This window comes from Pleurotus ostreatus (genome assembly GCF_014466165.1).
Source record: "Pleurotus ostreatus strain PC9 chromosome Unknown scaffold_6, whole genome shotgun sequence".
Lineage (NCBI taxonomy): Eukaryota > Fungi > Basidiomycota > Agaricomycetes > Agaricales > Pleurotaceae > Pleurotus > Pleurotus ostreatus.
In genome coordinates, this window is record NW_023503161.1 from 2,824,792 (window position 1) to 2,838,709 (window position 13,918).

General features: G+C 54.4%; 5 protein-coding genes across 5 annotated transcripts; 3 read left to right on the forward strand and 2 right to left on the reverse strand.

Moving 5' to 3' along the window:
- Window positions 1-1,084: 1,084 nt before the first annotated feature.
- On the reverse strand, window positions 1,085-1,604 carry PC9H_009082 (uncharacterized protein; the record flags this gene model as incomplete). Its single annotated transcript, XM_036778589.1, has 2 exons — window positions 1,085-1,128; window positions 1,181-1,604. The coding sequence occupies 2 exons, from the start codon at window positions 1,602-1,604 to the stop codon at window positions 1,085-1,087; spliced, it is 468 nt and encodes a 155-aa protein (XP_036630017.1).
- Window positions 1,605-2,248: 644 nt separating this feature from the next.
- On the forward strand, window positions 2,249-2,588 carry PC9H_009083 (uncharacterized protein; the record flags this gene model as incomplete). Its single annotated transcript, XM_036778590.1, has 2 exons — window positions 2,249-2,345; window positions 2,392-2,588. 2 exons carry the CDS (start codon window positions 2,249-2,251, stop codon window positions 2,586-2,588), a joined length of 294 nt encoding a protein of 97 aa, XP_036630018.1.
- A 1,155-nt stretch (window positions 2,589-3,743) lies between these two features.
- PC9H_009084 (uncharacterized protein) lies at window positions 3,744-4,739 on the forward strand (the record flags this gene model as incomplete). Its single annotated transcript, XM_036778591.1, has 3 exons — window positions 3,744-4,191; window positions 4,246-4,371; window positions 4,456-4,739. 3 exons carry the CDS (start codon window positions 3,744-3,746, stop codon window positions 4,737-4,739), a joined length of 858 nt encoding a protein of 285 aa, XP_036630019.1.
- Window positions 4,740-6,184: 1,445 nt separating this feature from the next.
- Window positions 6,185-6,949, forward strand: KIN1_4 (serine/threonine-protein kinase KIN2; the record flags this gene model as incomplete). The annotated part of the gene is made up of 1 exon (XM_036778592.1): window positions 6,185-6,949. One exon carries the CDS (start codon window positions 6,185-6,187, stop codon window positions 6,947-6,949), a length of 765 nt encoding a protein of 254 aa, XP_036630020.1.
- A 3,162-nt stretch (window positions 6,950-10,111) lies between these two features.
- On the reverse strand, window positions 10,112-11,092 carry PC9H_009086 (uncharacterized protein; the record flags this gene model as incomplete). The annotated part of the gene is made up of 1 exon (XM_036778593.1): window positions 10,112-11,092. One exon carries the CDS (start codon window positions 11,090-11,092, stop codon window positions 10,112-10,114), a length of 981 nt encoding a protein of 326 aa, XP_036630021.1.
- Window positions 11,093-13,918: the final 2,826 nt, after the last annotated feature.

Below are 13,918 nucleotides of genomic sequence, written 5' to 3' on the forward strand. Positions count from 1 at the left end.
GCCTTCGCAGGCTGGGATGGGGGTATGGAGATCCCGCAGCGTTGTCTGCGGCGAATGGGGGTACTATATCGAGATCGTGGACAGCGTGTATACCAGGTCAGCCTAAGTGTCGTTGATTGGCGCGATTTTCACTAATACATCAGTATGAATGCATAGAATGACTCAAATTTCATTCTTCCCTCCCCCCACTCCCTGTCGACGTGTCCTTGTCCTTCCTTGTACGCGCAGTCGTTTCCCGCCTCGTCAAGCTCCGTCGTTTCCTCGACGATCCCTGCTCGCTTCTCGCAATCGCTGAAGCCCCTACCACCTTAAGCTCGACTCGAGGGATTCCTGGCTTGTCGACACAGAATGGGGTGGTAGAAGAGTTTTGGCCCTCAACCCGTTCGGAGCCGCCAATTTGCTCCTTTCTCCCTTCACTCAACCGCCCTCCATTGGGCTCGAACGCAAGCCGAAGGCGCGGACTTTCCCGCCCTCACCAATGTTTCTACCGCTTCGACATCCTTGACGACGTTGATCGTGCGCGACATCTGTATGTGTCAGGCCACGATACGTGGACACGAGGCCAGGGCCTCGGGCCCTCAGCCACCATCCCTTCCTCAATCACACGCCCTCCCGCGTCCAGTATCCCCTCCAGTCGTTGCTTGCACACGCATTCACCCCGCCCAGCGTCCCTGCCCATCGTCTTTCCACTGCCACTCACCCAATCGACATCCCCGCGTTCTCAATCAAATCCTCCGACTCTCCCTTCAATCTCACTCACTCACCCCACGCCACCTGCGCCCAATTGGACGCGCCATCCTATGCCGCCTTTCCCGACGGACTGGAGGGACCCGTCAGCGGTGTACCCTCCTGGCCCGGCCGCGCCTATGTATGAAATACAGCAGCCCTGGCAAGACCCAATGCGCCAAGTATTACCGCAAGCTTGGGCGGACCCCGAGCGGTCAGATACCGGGAAGATTGAGTATACGGTCGTGGGCACCCGCAGGCCGAAGCCTCATTGATTTGACTGGACACTCGATTCAGGAGGGCTTGTGATGAATGATTGCGTGCAGTTACGAGCGCTGTCGTATTTAGTGCTCAGTTTTCAATTGTATGGGTTCCATTTCGCGTCGTATCGCCCGCTCGACCCTAAGACGTCTGATCAAAGAGGACAGGCACCGATAGACCAGCCAAAACGAACACCTTGGTTGCAAAGTCACTCTTGGTTCGTCACCGCGATTATGGATGAAGCGTCTAAGCACGAGCGCGGCGTCGATCTGGGATGGTTCTTCTTCCGCCTGCGCTACGAGGACAGATCCAAACGCAGGAACTTCCAGAACCTGCGCTTGCTGCTTGTGTGGGGGAACTGCGTCACGGGCAAGGAGAAGTGCACGGTCGCGGATATCTTTGAGGAATTGCCAGGATTGGAGTGTTTCGAGGCGATGATGGATGATGTGAGGTGCACGCGTGATGCGAGGGACGGGACAACTCGGGTAGTTCGGTGGAGGTGCCAGAAGAACGAGGCGTGGCGTCGTGATTGGGCGAAGGGTGTATCGACAGTAGACCCTGATTCGCCTCTTATCCTGTTCAGCGACCTTTGGTGCCAGTGAGTTCTTGAACCTCATCACTGTGAGCGCGTGCCTACCCATTGCATTGCCACTACAACTATTCAGGTCCAATATCTGGTGGCGGCGTTCCCTCTTGCATACGCTCTCAGTCCATGTTGACTGTAATCCGCAAATGTGTTCGCGATTATGCAAAGATTGCGGACTATATCGGGTACTATCGTATTTTCGTATGATATGATAATGTGTCGGTATAACCTCTATCCGCGTGTTTGCCGTTGGGTATAGACCGATGATTGTACGTCCAAAATGATGTACTCTGTGCGCTGGAGGTATTTCGGACCCGGTGTTATACAGAGTTGCCATTGGTGGTTTATGGCAGGGGTTGCGTGTTAGTCAAGTCGAAAGCACAGCGTTCAAGTGCGAGAGGAGAGTGGAGCCGTCTCGGTGGCGTCGGTCTCTTCGTATACAGTAACCGTGTCTGCTTCCATCTGGGAATGTCTTCTCTAGCTCTCCAGCAAGTATCTGGACTGAGAAGTAACCGTGGTGCGCGTGGAAGTCTCGGAGTTGCTTCGGAGATTGTAATACCTGGGATGTTGGAGCCGACAACGGAAGCGCCCAGTTCACAGTGCCACCATGACGTCCACTCCAAAGACACCCCGACATGTTACAGCCGTTGCTTCCCTCAAACTCAAACCACCACCATGTCTCCAATAATCCCAGTTCGCTGCGTCGTCTTCCCGAGCGCCTTCACCAGGGCCTCATTTGCTCGATTCATGAGTTCTGGAGCTTCGTCAAAAAGTACGCATACATCCACCCAACTATGCTCATCGTTGACGGTTCGTAGATCCACTAAAGCAGTCTAAGAACGCTGGTAAAGAAGCCCGAGAAAAATTGAACAACCCCGTCGACGCCGTGTCTCCACAACACATGGAAAAGCCGTCCAAAGATGCGACAGGGAACAAGGAAGGGATCGGTATGGTTGATCAGGTTGGGAGCCAGAGTTCGACTGCCAAGAAAAATCAGGGAAAGTCGTCAAAGTAGCGGAGGTTACTGGGATATTCAGCGGTTGACAGTGTTCATTGTGAGTGCCCGGATCGTGTGCAGAACCATAACGAAGTTGACGGTCTTTTCGATTCTAGTCTTTTTGTCCCTGTGTATATCAGTATATGAGAATCGATATCCGTTGTTCCTGACAATGAATTTCGGGATGATATAGTTCTACAACGTGCCTCCCGAGTACCCATACTCTAGCGAAGGGGAGGCAAATCGTATATGCGCATCCTAATAGTGTGCGTACATGAATGGTCCTTGGTTTCTCGACGGCGTCTCTACGTTTCATGCACTTTGACGGAAGTCACAAAATTGGCACGAAAACGAGCTATATGCTGCATCGGCGCATGTCTCTAACAAGGAGGGCATACGTGGTGTTTGGGAGTATCAATACACTGCCTGGCCCATGGTACGTCCTCCGAAAATGATGATCGCAGGACACGACAGCTATCCTCAGATTCCTCAGATCAACAAGCTACGCGGACAATTCTATAGTGGTCTTCGGACAAGGGCATGCTTAGAGCAAGAACTCTCCAGGACGACATCTGGGTTTCGAGTACAAGGTTGATAGAGCCTATATGATGTAGCGACGGCGAAATAGAGTCAATAGAGTGCGTATTTGAATCTCGCGTTTGCTCATGCTTCTCGTCCCAATTGCAGATTTCTGACCCCGGTTGATCGTGCTCTCCTCTGGCCATGGAATAGGCTATATTACGTTTCCTGACGGAGCTGACCATTCGATTCTCAGCGCTCGTCCCTCCACCTCCTACGCCGATTGCGTACTAGATCGGAAGGGCGTTGTCCTACCTGCAGTGACGATGCTGCTCTCGCTACCGCTTTGCTTCACGCCTGCTTGCTATCTTGCTCAAAGATTCCAGCACATACGCCTCGTCGTGCCGGCATGTTTGCGTCTCTTATCTTATGAATGCTAATGTGGCTATCGTAATGGATCATCGAGAGCCATCAAATACCATGCATCCCCTAATAGCATGCTTCAAGGCCTCTTGTACCCCCATTGTACTCAGCTGTACTGACAAGGCAGTTGGAGCTTCACGAATTCCCACCGATGTCAGGCCCGCGAGACCTCCATCTTCCTGATTTCTAGGACGGCCCAAACTACGCAGATTACGACGGATACGGCGAAAGATGTCGTACAGTAAGCTGGCCTCCAACGACGGACTGACCGTATTCGACGATCGTGTCAACATCGAGCATGGGGACTACCTTCAGGAACAGTTACTAGGATTGGGCGAGCAGCATCGCCGCAGCCGTGACGAATACTGTATTTCACGATGGTGCACTCGAATCATCAATTCGCCCATAGTCCTTTGGTGTATCGTCCTCCTTCAGTTCGTCACTATCGGCGTACTCGTCTGGCGTACGGATTTACCTGAAGAGAACAGTCTTTTCTGTATGTGCTTGTTCTCTCTCTACCCTATTCACATCCCAAGGTCAATTCCCCCGCTAGCTCCCGCGAATGAGGCTATTTCGTACAAGTACCACCGTTTCTTTAACGGCTTTGGACGCAATGTCTCTCCCTTCCAAGTCCCATCCTCAAAGGAACTCGATGACCTTTGGGAGGACCTTTACAACTGTACGTGAAACCACCATCCGCACTAATTTCTCAGCGATTTCACCCCGACTCTAGTGGGTATATCACGCATCCCTACCTCCCAGGCCAAGCGGCTCCCAAATGCAACGGAGGCCATACCAGGGGACGAAGACAACTACATTGTCGAACTCGACGTCTTCCATGAACTTCACTGCCTAGTGAGTACTTGATTCGCTATCGTAAATGGCTTTCTACCTACCGCCGTTTCACCATGCCATAATCGCATACGCAAAACGCTTTATGCAGACCACTACCCCGACATGCGCCTTTCTCTCCCGGGAAACCAAGCTCATATGAGCCACTACCTCGACTCGATCCGCCAGTCCCTCATGTGTTCGGCGGACGTCAGCCTTATCGTCTGGAAATGGGATGACGAGGCCGGGCAGTCGTTTCCGCGCGGCGATGTTGTCCACCGATGTCGCGACTTTGATAAGATCAAGGAGTGGGCGGCAGAAAGGCAGCTTATGGGGAACTTCAACGCGAGTGTGCATGTGGTGAATGACTTGCCATCGCCGCCGTTGTTGTATTAGGTTACCCACCCTTGTTGACGACGATTCGTCCTGGAAATGATACCCTTGGGGAAGTTTAGGGTTAGACAAAGATGGGATCAAAGGAACGCAGAATACGGAGGTGCGTCGATGTCACTGACCGAGCGAACATGGACTGAGTGTGCATACAAAGGGGGATGTGCAGACGACATCGAGGACGCGCGGACGTGCGGGCATGGGTCCTCGGGAACAGGCTACGCGAACGACCACATCAGCAGCAATGAGGAGACGATGCTGTTAACGGCGGCGGCGAAGCGAAGATGCCAAGGCCAAACGCTATCAACCAACCGCCAAACTTCAACTGCCAACCTCCAGACAGTCCATGATTGGCTACCACGTCGGTGAGCACCTCGTTAGCTCGCTGCTCACCTTACTCACGCACTTGATCACTCAGACGCTACACTTGTCGCTAACTCCTACCCACCTCCCCGCCCGCCAAGCACACCGTGAACGCGGCCCAGAGCGCACCACGACCTTGCCACGCGCCCCAACACGCATCCAACTCCCAAGCACGCCGCGAACGCAGCCCACGGCCCTCCAACGCGTCCTGACGCCCAAGCCGGCGCCGACACACTCTTCAATCTCCACAGTCAGCACCCACGCCCTCGAAAAAAATAATCCTCAACACGACACTGCGGGGGAAACGAAGGAAGCAAATGGGAAAACGAGAACAAGAACGAGAGAACAAAGGAAAAGAAACGAGGTACGCACCCACCTCGTTTTCGCTCGTCATGCGTTTGCGCTGACCTGAACGGGTTTCCACTGTGCAGGCCCTCGTCTGCGTTCGTCTGGAGCTGACACGGCTACACGTCACCCGACGCACACGCACCATCCCCAATGCAACGCAAACTCACCTCCAAAATACCAGCGCCACCACGCCACCTGCCCAACTCATCAACTCACGACGCACGACGTAGAATGCAAACATCCCCAGCGCAAACTCACGCACACAGAACACTGAACGCAGAACCCGGCTCGTGGCACGCCAACGAACGCGCGTTGCGAGCCGAGTCGCGTGGTGCGGGATTCTGATCCCGACGGCCGAACGACCAAACGACCAAATCACAGAATGGTCGGGACCAACGAAGATGCGTGCGTGCGTCTCCACTTCAAGCGTCGAGCATTAAGCTAACGACGAGACCGCAGTACTCAGTGCCCAGCCTCGATGCGCCCTAGGCTCCCGCGCGAGTGCGCGCAGATCCACGTTGGATGCTGACGAGGACGGGTGACGACGCGAGGGGAGGTGGGTGTGGATGCCAACGTGGGCGCGCACTGCCCAGGTCCGGAGACATCACATTATTCCGGCCTGTCGTATGATGCTACCTCCGGTTCAACCCGTGCCGTCGCCCACATCACCTACCTTCCAAACTCATCCTCAACCAAGGGCGAGTGATGCTGGCCTCCCGGTGCCCTTAAGTCCCGCTACGATGCCTAGCTCGCCTACCCAGCCTATGTCACCAGTTGCTTCTGCGGCTGCTACTATCAAACCGAAACAGGTACAGATGCAGGAGGTCGGCGTGCGGCCGCCTACTGGGACTACCAACGCTGGCGGAACAAAGACGATGCCACGAGCCCCTCCAGCAAGCACCCATAGGCAGAGTCACAGTTTGAGGCAGCGCCCAAAGGTCCTGAGAGGCTGGAGTAACATGTTTGGGGGAGGTGAACACGGAGAAGAAGGGCGCAACATCCCTGATGGTCCGCGGACGGCTAACGCTAAGCACCAACACCACGTCAACGCCCTTTCTCATTCACGTCCCCTCACACACGCGCCTACGCAACTCGACTCTGCCAATCCACCCTTTCTCCCTTCCTCTCACAACTCCCCTTCCCCTCGCACACACGATCGTCTGTCAACGCAACGCAACCCTGCCAATCTGCCCCTCTGTTTGTCCCTCCATTTCCTCCCTCTCGCTCCCGCATACATCCCCGTCCTCACTCAGCCACTCCGACTTCCCCTCACCTCACGCACTGCAGCACGCCCACGCCACGTCCCAACACCCAATCCGACGCAACTCTCTCACTTGACCCTCAAAACAGCTACCACCGACTACCAACAGCCTACTACAAACCCACGTCGCCCTCTCTTGTTCCCCGTCGAAGGTGACGCCATTGAGCGTCCTCAAGGCCTCAAGAGCCTCGCACGTCTTCGACGGCAGCAACTCTGCGACCAGATGTGCACCGCCCTTGCGTAACGGGAAGTAGCATAACCAAGGGATCGCCAGCCCCTTCACCAGCGCGCGCGATCGCTACGGCGGAATCTCACTGCGTGTCGTCGTTGGGCAACTGGGCGGGGTGAGGCGTTTGCAGTCCCTTGGGCGGGGGGATGGCGCAACGCGCGGGAAGGCGCCGTATCGGAGCATCGGGATACGCTAGGTCTGGCGCTGGGAAAGCAATACATTGGTGAGTTGTTCCATATCCACGCACGTGAAGTGTTGCTCACCTTGCGCTGCTGGCCAGTGTCGTTTGGTTACCATTGACCTTGTTCCATTCGCGAGCATCCAACCATCCTCTCCCCTCCGTCGCTAAGCCCGCCCGTCCCTCTCTCCTTTGACGTGCCGCTGCCAGAGGAGCATTGACCCTGTTAACGAGATGACTGTGATTATGTTCCTCTCGTTGGTGTGTGTCTCTCTGGCGCATATCTTGCAGCTCGTTCTGTTGGATGGGTGTGGAATGGGAGCTGCCGCCTCTGTACGGCCTTTGCGCGCGAGTAGAGTGCTGGCTGGCGACGTTGCAATGGCCGGGTACGGTCCTCTGCGCTTATGGGTACCGTCGTTCTTCGGTGTTTCGGAGCGTCGTCGGGCGTTGGCTGGAATGAACTTGAGTACGGGACTAGTAGAAATGTAAGTAGTGTACGTACTGGTGCTCCATTCAATCCATTAGATCTTCGGCCATCGGACTGATCAGTCATCTAGATAGGGTCAACATTGCGAGTCAATTACGACAGTGTACATGAGAATGAAGAATCGAGGTGGTCGACTGGTCGATGAGCAGTTGAGTAGTAAGTCCGGAATTACACAACGGAACGGAGCAAACTTCGATCGCTCACGTGGTATTGGTTCGAGCGCCATAGCGCCGCCTTCAAGTCCTCTCGCCGCCAACCAAACGCGCAGAGGCACGAACTTATCCTGGCTGGGCAGGCAATCAGCGTATAAGGTGTGTACAAATTTCGTCTTCTCCTCGCCCTCGTTTCTCCTGACATACGAACTCCAGAGCCTCCCTCGTCGATACGATGTGATCATCAAACAAAGCCGCCATCACCACGACGGGCGAACTTGACTTGCGGCGTGTCAGGAATCGAGAGAACGAGGTGAAAGGGTACAGGTAAGCATGATCATGATGCTCAAACATTAGGCCAGACTCACCTGTTCCCGCAGGCAGCGACATGCCTGAGCCATCATGGAAACACCCTCCATCGACCCTCCCAGCGCACTAGAATAGCAAGGGTCCTAAACCCGGCCGCCCCGCGCAAAGAAAAGACCTTCATACACGGCCACCGCCACGCGATGGACCTCTGCCACAGACCGCCCCTCCTCTTCTCGCACGCGCAACTCCTGCCTCACCCCCAACGACGCCCCACGCGCAGTCCCCCATGTCCGCGCAGGCGACGTACTGCAACACGATGGTCCACCACAACTTCCAGCTCCCGAGCCTCATCTCATGGGTGGACGACATCCACCCGCGCTCGAACGACCCGCCGTGGGCGAACAAGACGGATGAACACATGTTCTGGCGCGGGAGCAACACGGGCCGACATTCAGCGCGGAGACGCTGTGGCGCTACTCGCAGCGCCCGTAGCTCGTGAAGCTGGCGAACGATATGGAGGGCGCTTGAACGGGGAGACAATGCGAACGAGAACGGGGAGATACAGAACGAGGGGGAGGAGGGAGAGATGCACGAACGAAACGTAAGGCGACGCGACGTCAGAGACACTCGCTTCGCCTCACGTCGCCCCGAATCCACATCCACATCCACCACGTCCGCACCCACGTCCCAATATATCCACGCTCCTGCAGTGCCAGTGCAGGTGTGGAGCTGCGTGCTCGCCCCTCCCCCGGGTACGAGTGCGTTTGCGTTTGCGTTTGCAGCGAGTCGCGACGGCGCTGGACGCGGTGTGAGGTGTCAGTGAACTGTGTGAGTACGTGTTCAAGGTGGGGAAGTGGGCGTATAGGCTCGCCTGAGTCCGGGTAGCGTAGATGACACTGGTGTGCGGGTATGATGGGGATGTCAATGCTGGGTAAGGCGTTCGATCTGCGAAACTGAGGGAGAGGGAGAGAGTGTACGAGAACGAGGAAGACAACGAGAACGAAGAGCAGCAAGGACAGAGGAAGGAGAGAACAAGGGATGAGAGGGAGGGCAGGCGTAAAAAGGGCACAGAGGAGAAGTTGAATATGGTACGAATGTCGGAGGAGAACAAAGGAGAACGTACCGTGGAGATTAAGCCAGACGTAGACGCTGTCAATGCTGTCGAACTCCGAGCATTGGCAGAGAGGTCAGAGAAGGGAGACCTAGATGGAACACACGAAGGGTTAGAGACGAAGCGCGATACCTGAGAAAGAAGAAGACGGCGAACCTCAGAGCGTAGCTCGAATCGAGCATCGAGCCTGACGCGCAAGACTGCTCCACCCCCACCCAATCCCCCATTCCCCCTTCGTCCTTCATATTGACGCACCACCTTCGTTGTTAAGGCCGAATTTCGGTAACAGGCGTGAACAGTCGGCTTTTACTGCTTTCAAACCAGTTCAAAAGCTTCATGACGTTGACGGCGTCTCTCCAGTGTAACGCGGAGCGTTGCGGTAACGGTCACGTACACGGGAAAAAAGGGGGGTAGAGTCAGTCCGTCAAGTTGAAAGGATTAACCGTTCGTATTTCTGGGGACTCTGCCCTATACCTACGTACAACCCAGGTATTTATACTGTAACTATCGAGAGACCATAATAGATACAAACAGACTATGAGTCCATGCGGAATAACTGGGAAAGGGAGGAACGAGAGTTCAAAGCATGTGGGTAGGAATAGGGACACTGAAACAGGGGAGAGGGGATATCCATATCGGGAACCGAGTTGTCACATACGCCCTCTCGGACAAGTAAAGCTTGTTCGAAAATAAAAAGGGGAAAGACGGCCAAAAGAAAGAAATAAAACGAAGGAGGCCGTCGTTCAAGGGGGAAGGGAACTTTTATTTAATCGACGTTCATGGAGTGGTCGTCTTCATCGCGGAGGTGGGACTGGTCAACGAAGATGGGCTTGGAGTGAAGTCGAGAGCGGCGGCTGGGGCCTCGAGACGACTCCGCGAGAGGGTTGTCACGACGGGAGATGCGCTCAGCGTGCTTCACCCGGGAACGTTCCTTGGAGGCTCAGAGCTCCTGAAGTTCTTGATTGTTGGAGCGAGCAAGTGATACAACACTCTGGAAGAGGAGGGACGGCTCTAGGTCGTAGAGTTGGGAATAGGGGTCCTCAGGGTGTACGGGTCGACGAGCAGGAGGGTCGTCGATCGGAGCGGGCCCTTTAAGCTTTTTGGAGTGGCGAGGAATGGGATGCGCCATTACTTCCTGCTTCGCGGCGCTACCCTTGGCGGGGTTAAGGGGTAATAACCCAAGGATGAAGGCGCTGGGATTGTGGTTGCCGAGCCTGAGGACTAGACCATCCTCGGTGATCATAGGGAGCTGACAGTTTCGTTCGAGGAGGTAAGGTTCCTGATTCAAGCATTTAACGATGCTGTAGTACAGATCACTGTAGTTGTTCTTGTAGAACTCGAGGTGCTTGCCGGAGCGAAGGTGGCCGGCGACGATGTGGACACACCAAACGTCCGTAATAGTGGCGATGATTTTAACGCCGGACAAGGGGTTGGTGAATTCATATGAGTACGGCATGTTGTCGACGGCGCGCACGAATTGGAGATTAGGGTGAGGAGAGGGGTCTCGACGGGGGAAGTTCTGGTCACGAGAGAGAGCGGTGGCAGTGGGAATGACCTGATTATCCTGCGCGACTTTTGGGGCTGGCGCGTTGGGGGCGCTGGCCGGGGGTTGTTCAGCGGGAGCGGGATTAGGAGGGGTAGAGGACATCACGCCCTCATCGGCGATGTCAAGGGAGTCCTCGCCAGGGCTACCCAAGGCGTCAACGGTTACAGTGGCAAATCCTTCTTCGAGTTCGGTCATGATGTGAAGGAGGACGGGGTGGTCTGAAAGGTCAAACGAGGGAGAGCGACGGTGAGTGCTGGTTCTGGCAGGTTGGGTAATTTTGGGGGGGTCGCGGGAGCGGGGGAGCGAACGGGAAGGAGGGTCTTCATAAAAGGGACTCAAATAGGGCAAAGGGGAAGGTATGAATATCAAGGACATGCTGATTTGTGGATCATTAGGGGGTGACCCTGAGCCAGGAGGTAGCTCAGCTACGGCAGAACAACCCAAAATATCTAGGCATGATTGAAGCGCCTGTAGATGAGCGACTTTATCATATGGAAGCCAGGTAATGTCGCCAGACTTCCACGCGACTTCGAAAATAGAGTTTTCGCGGGATCCGGAGTGAGATATAATCTCTTCGACGGCCCACTCTGGATCGGGATCCTCGACCTCAAAGATCTGGGTGTCCAGGCGTCTGGGAAATAGTCGATCATCGTTCGGAACATGGATTCAAAGGAGGGAAGCGTGGAACTGGTCGTGGATTCCTCTTTGCTTCAAGCGAGAGGGGAGTTCGATCGTGAAGGCCTCGTTCTCGTGATTCTTCAATATCTTGTAGGGACCAATAAACTTAGGCAGGAACTTTCGAACTAGCCCTTTGGGGAATTTGATATTTTCTGTCGAGAGATATACCAAGTCCCCTGTTTCAAAAGGGGCTTTCCTCCGGTGTTGGTTGGCGTCCCTTGTTTGCTTCACGCGGGCTGCAAGGATAGCATCGTGAGCGGCTAGGGTGGCCGTTCGAATTCGCTCGGTGAAGGTCCGTACTCCGGGGAACTCATCTGGTTTGGGGGAGTCCCATAGCATGGACCGGGGCATTCTGCCGGAGTTTAGGAAGAAGGGGGAGAACCCAGTACTGTCGGAGCGCGCTAAGTTGATGGCGAACTCAATAGCGGGCAGCTTCAATACCCAATCTCGTTGGTTGGGATTAATGCACTGGCGCAGCAGCTGGGTGATCGTTCGGTTCGCCCTCTCGGTGGACCCATCAGACTGTGGGTGGTATGCTGTCGACATTCGAAGTTCCGTTCCGATAAGCTGATGCAATCGTTTCCAGAACCGACTGGTGAAGAGGACGTCTCGGTCGCTGATAATCGCGCGAGGTAGTCCATGTAGTTTGTATATTTCGGCGAACACCAGTTCGGCCACGTGCATAGCCGTGTAGTTTGTTCGTCCTGGGATTAAGTGGACCATGGCCGTTAGAAGGTCAATAACAACAGTTATCGAGTCATACGCAGCGTCTCGGTCCCTAGACTCGGGGAGAGGTCCTACGAAATCCATTCCTATTGCTTCCCATGGTCTGGAAGCGACGGGGAGAGGATGGAGGAGGCCGTAGGGTTTTTGATTATTAGGTTTACTTCTTCGACAGGTCATGCAGGTATCGCAGTAATTGTGAACGTCACTCACCATCTGCTTCCACCACACATGTTCCCTGAGATAGTCTAGGGTCTTTTTGGCTCCCAAGTGGGCCAAAAGACTGTGGGCTTCGGCTATGATGATTTCTCTGATGTTTCGTCCTTGTACTAGCACATGCAGAATGCAAAGTACGTTGCGCCCTGCTTTTTTGAGGTAGAGCAGATCGTTGTCTAATTCGAAGTTGCGGTATTCCTTGGATTTCGCGACTATGCTTCGAAAGACGGTGTCTTCGTTATATCTTCCTTTTATCTTGTTGGTAATGTTAATACCATTGGAGTAGGTGTTCACAATGTCCATTATGGTGGGAGCGGGGAATTGAGGTTTTTCTAACGTGGGACCCTCTGAACTAGGAAGCACTGCCGCTTTGTCCTTATTTGTGCGTGTGGGTCCTAACTCGGAGTACGCAGTACTGGTTGTTTGTCCAGCCTGTTTAGCGGGTAGGGTGATAGTGAGCTTTTGCAAAGGTTGTTCTTTCCTCATGATCCCACCCTCCTTTCGTTCTCCAGGGCCGTGGAGCACGAAACGTTTTGTAGCCATCCGTTTTGCAAAGTCAGCGCTGGACTCAACCCTGGGCGCTTCGCCTGTGCGCTTCCTACTTATGTCCTCCTTAGAGGCACGAGGGCGCGAGGCCATTTTTGCTTCCAGTCCCACGAGGATGGGAACCGATGCCACGTCAAGCGTCTGCTCGTTCCCATCCACTACATCGTGGTAGGTATATTCACTCCTTGCGCGTTGGATGCCACTCGCCTCGTTTGAATAGATGCGCGACAGGGCGTCACTAAGGACATTCTCCACACCAGGGATATAGACCGGCTCGAAATCGAACTCGCAAATCTTTTCCATCCATCGCGCCTGTCGCCCGGACAGGTTTTTCTGACGCAATAGGTGGACGAGTCCCTTGTGGTCGGTCAGCCACTGGAAGTGACATCCTTGTAGTATGTCTCTATGTCGCAACATCGATTCGACACCCGCTAACATTTCAATTTCATGGACCGGGTAATTCTGCTGAGCAGCGTTAAGCTTCGCAGAATAGAAGGCAGCTATGCGGGCTTGTTGCCACGCATTGCCCTGTGCCACCACGCCGGAGATCCCAGTAGCGCACCCATCCGTTATCAACCAGATGGGTTCTGCTTCTGGACCATAAGTTAGCGGCGTTCTGTGATGGTCCCTCCATGTTTGTAGCTTTTGCTTAATGTCTTCGAACGCGCGCTGATGGGTGAATTCCCAGCGGAACGACACACGATCGCCCGTTAACGACGATAGCACACCCATCGGGATACGCACACCTTCCATATTGTCCGCGAGATAACCAACTGCGCCAAGGAAACCACACAGCAGGTCGCGGTTAGTGGGTGTCTTCCAGTTTACAATGGAGTCAACCTTGTTGGAGTCCATCCGAATGCCGTCTTGATCTACGACGTGTCCCAAAACACTTAGTTCGCTCACTAAGAACCTCATTTTCTTCTCAGAAAGGTACAGGAGCTCTCGTTTTAATATATCAATCACTGATTTAACATGTTTGATATGTTCGTCCAGGGTGTTCGAATAGATATATATATCATCCAAATATACATCCAT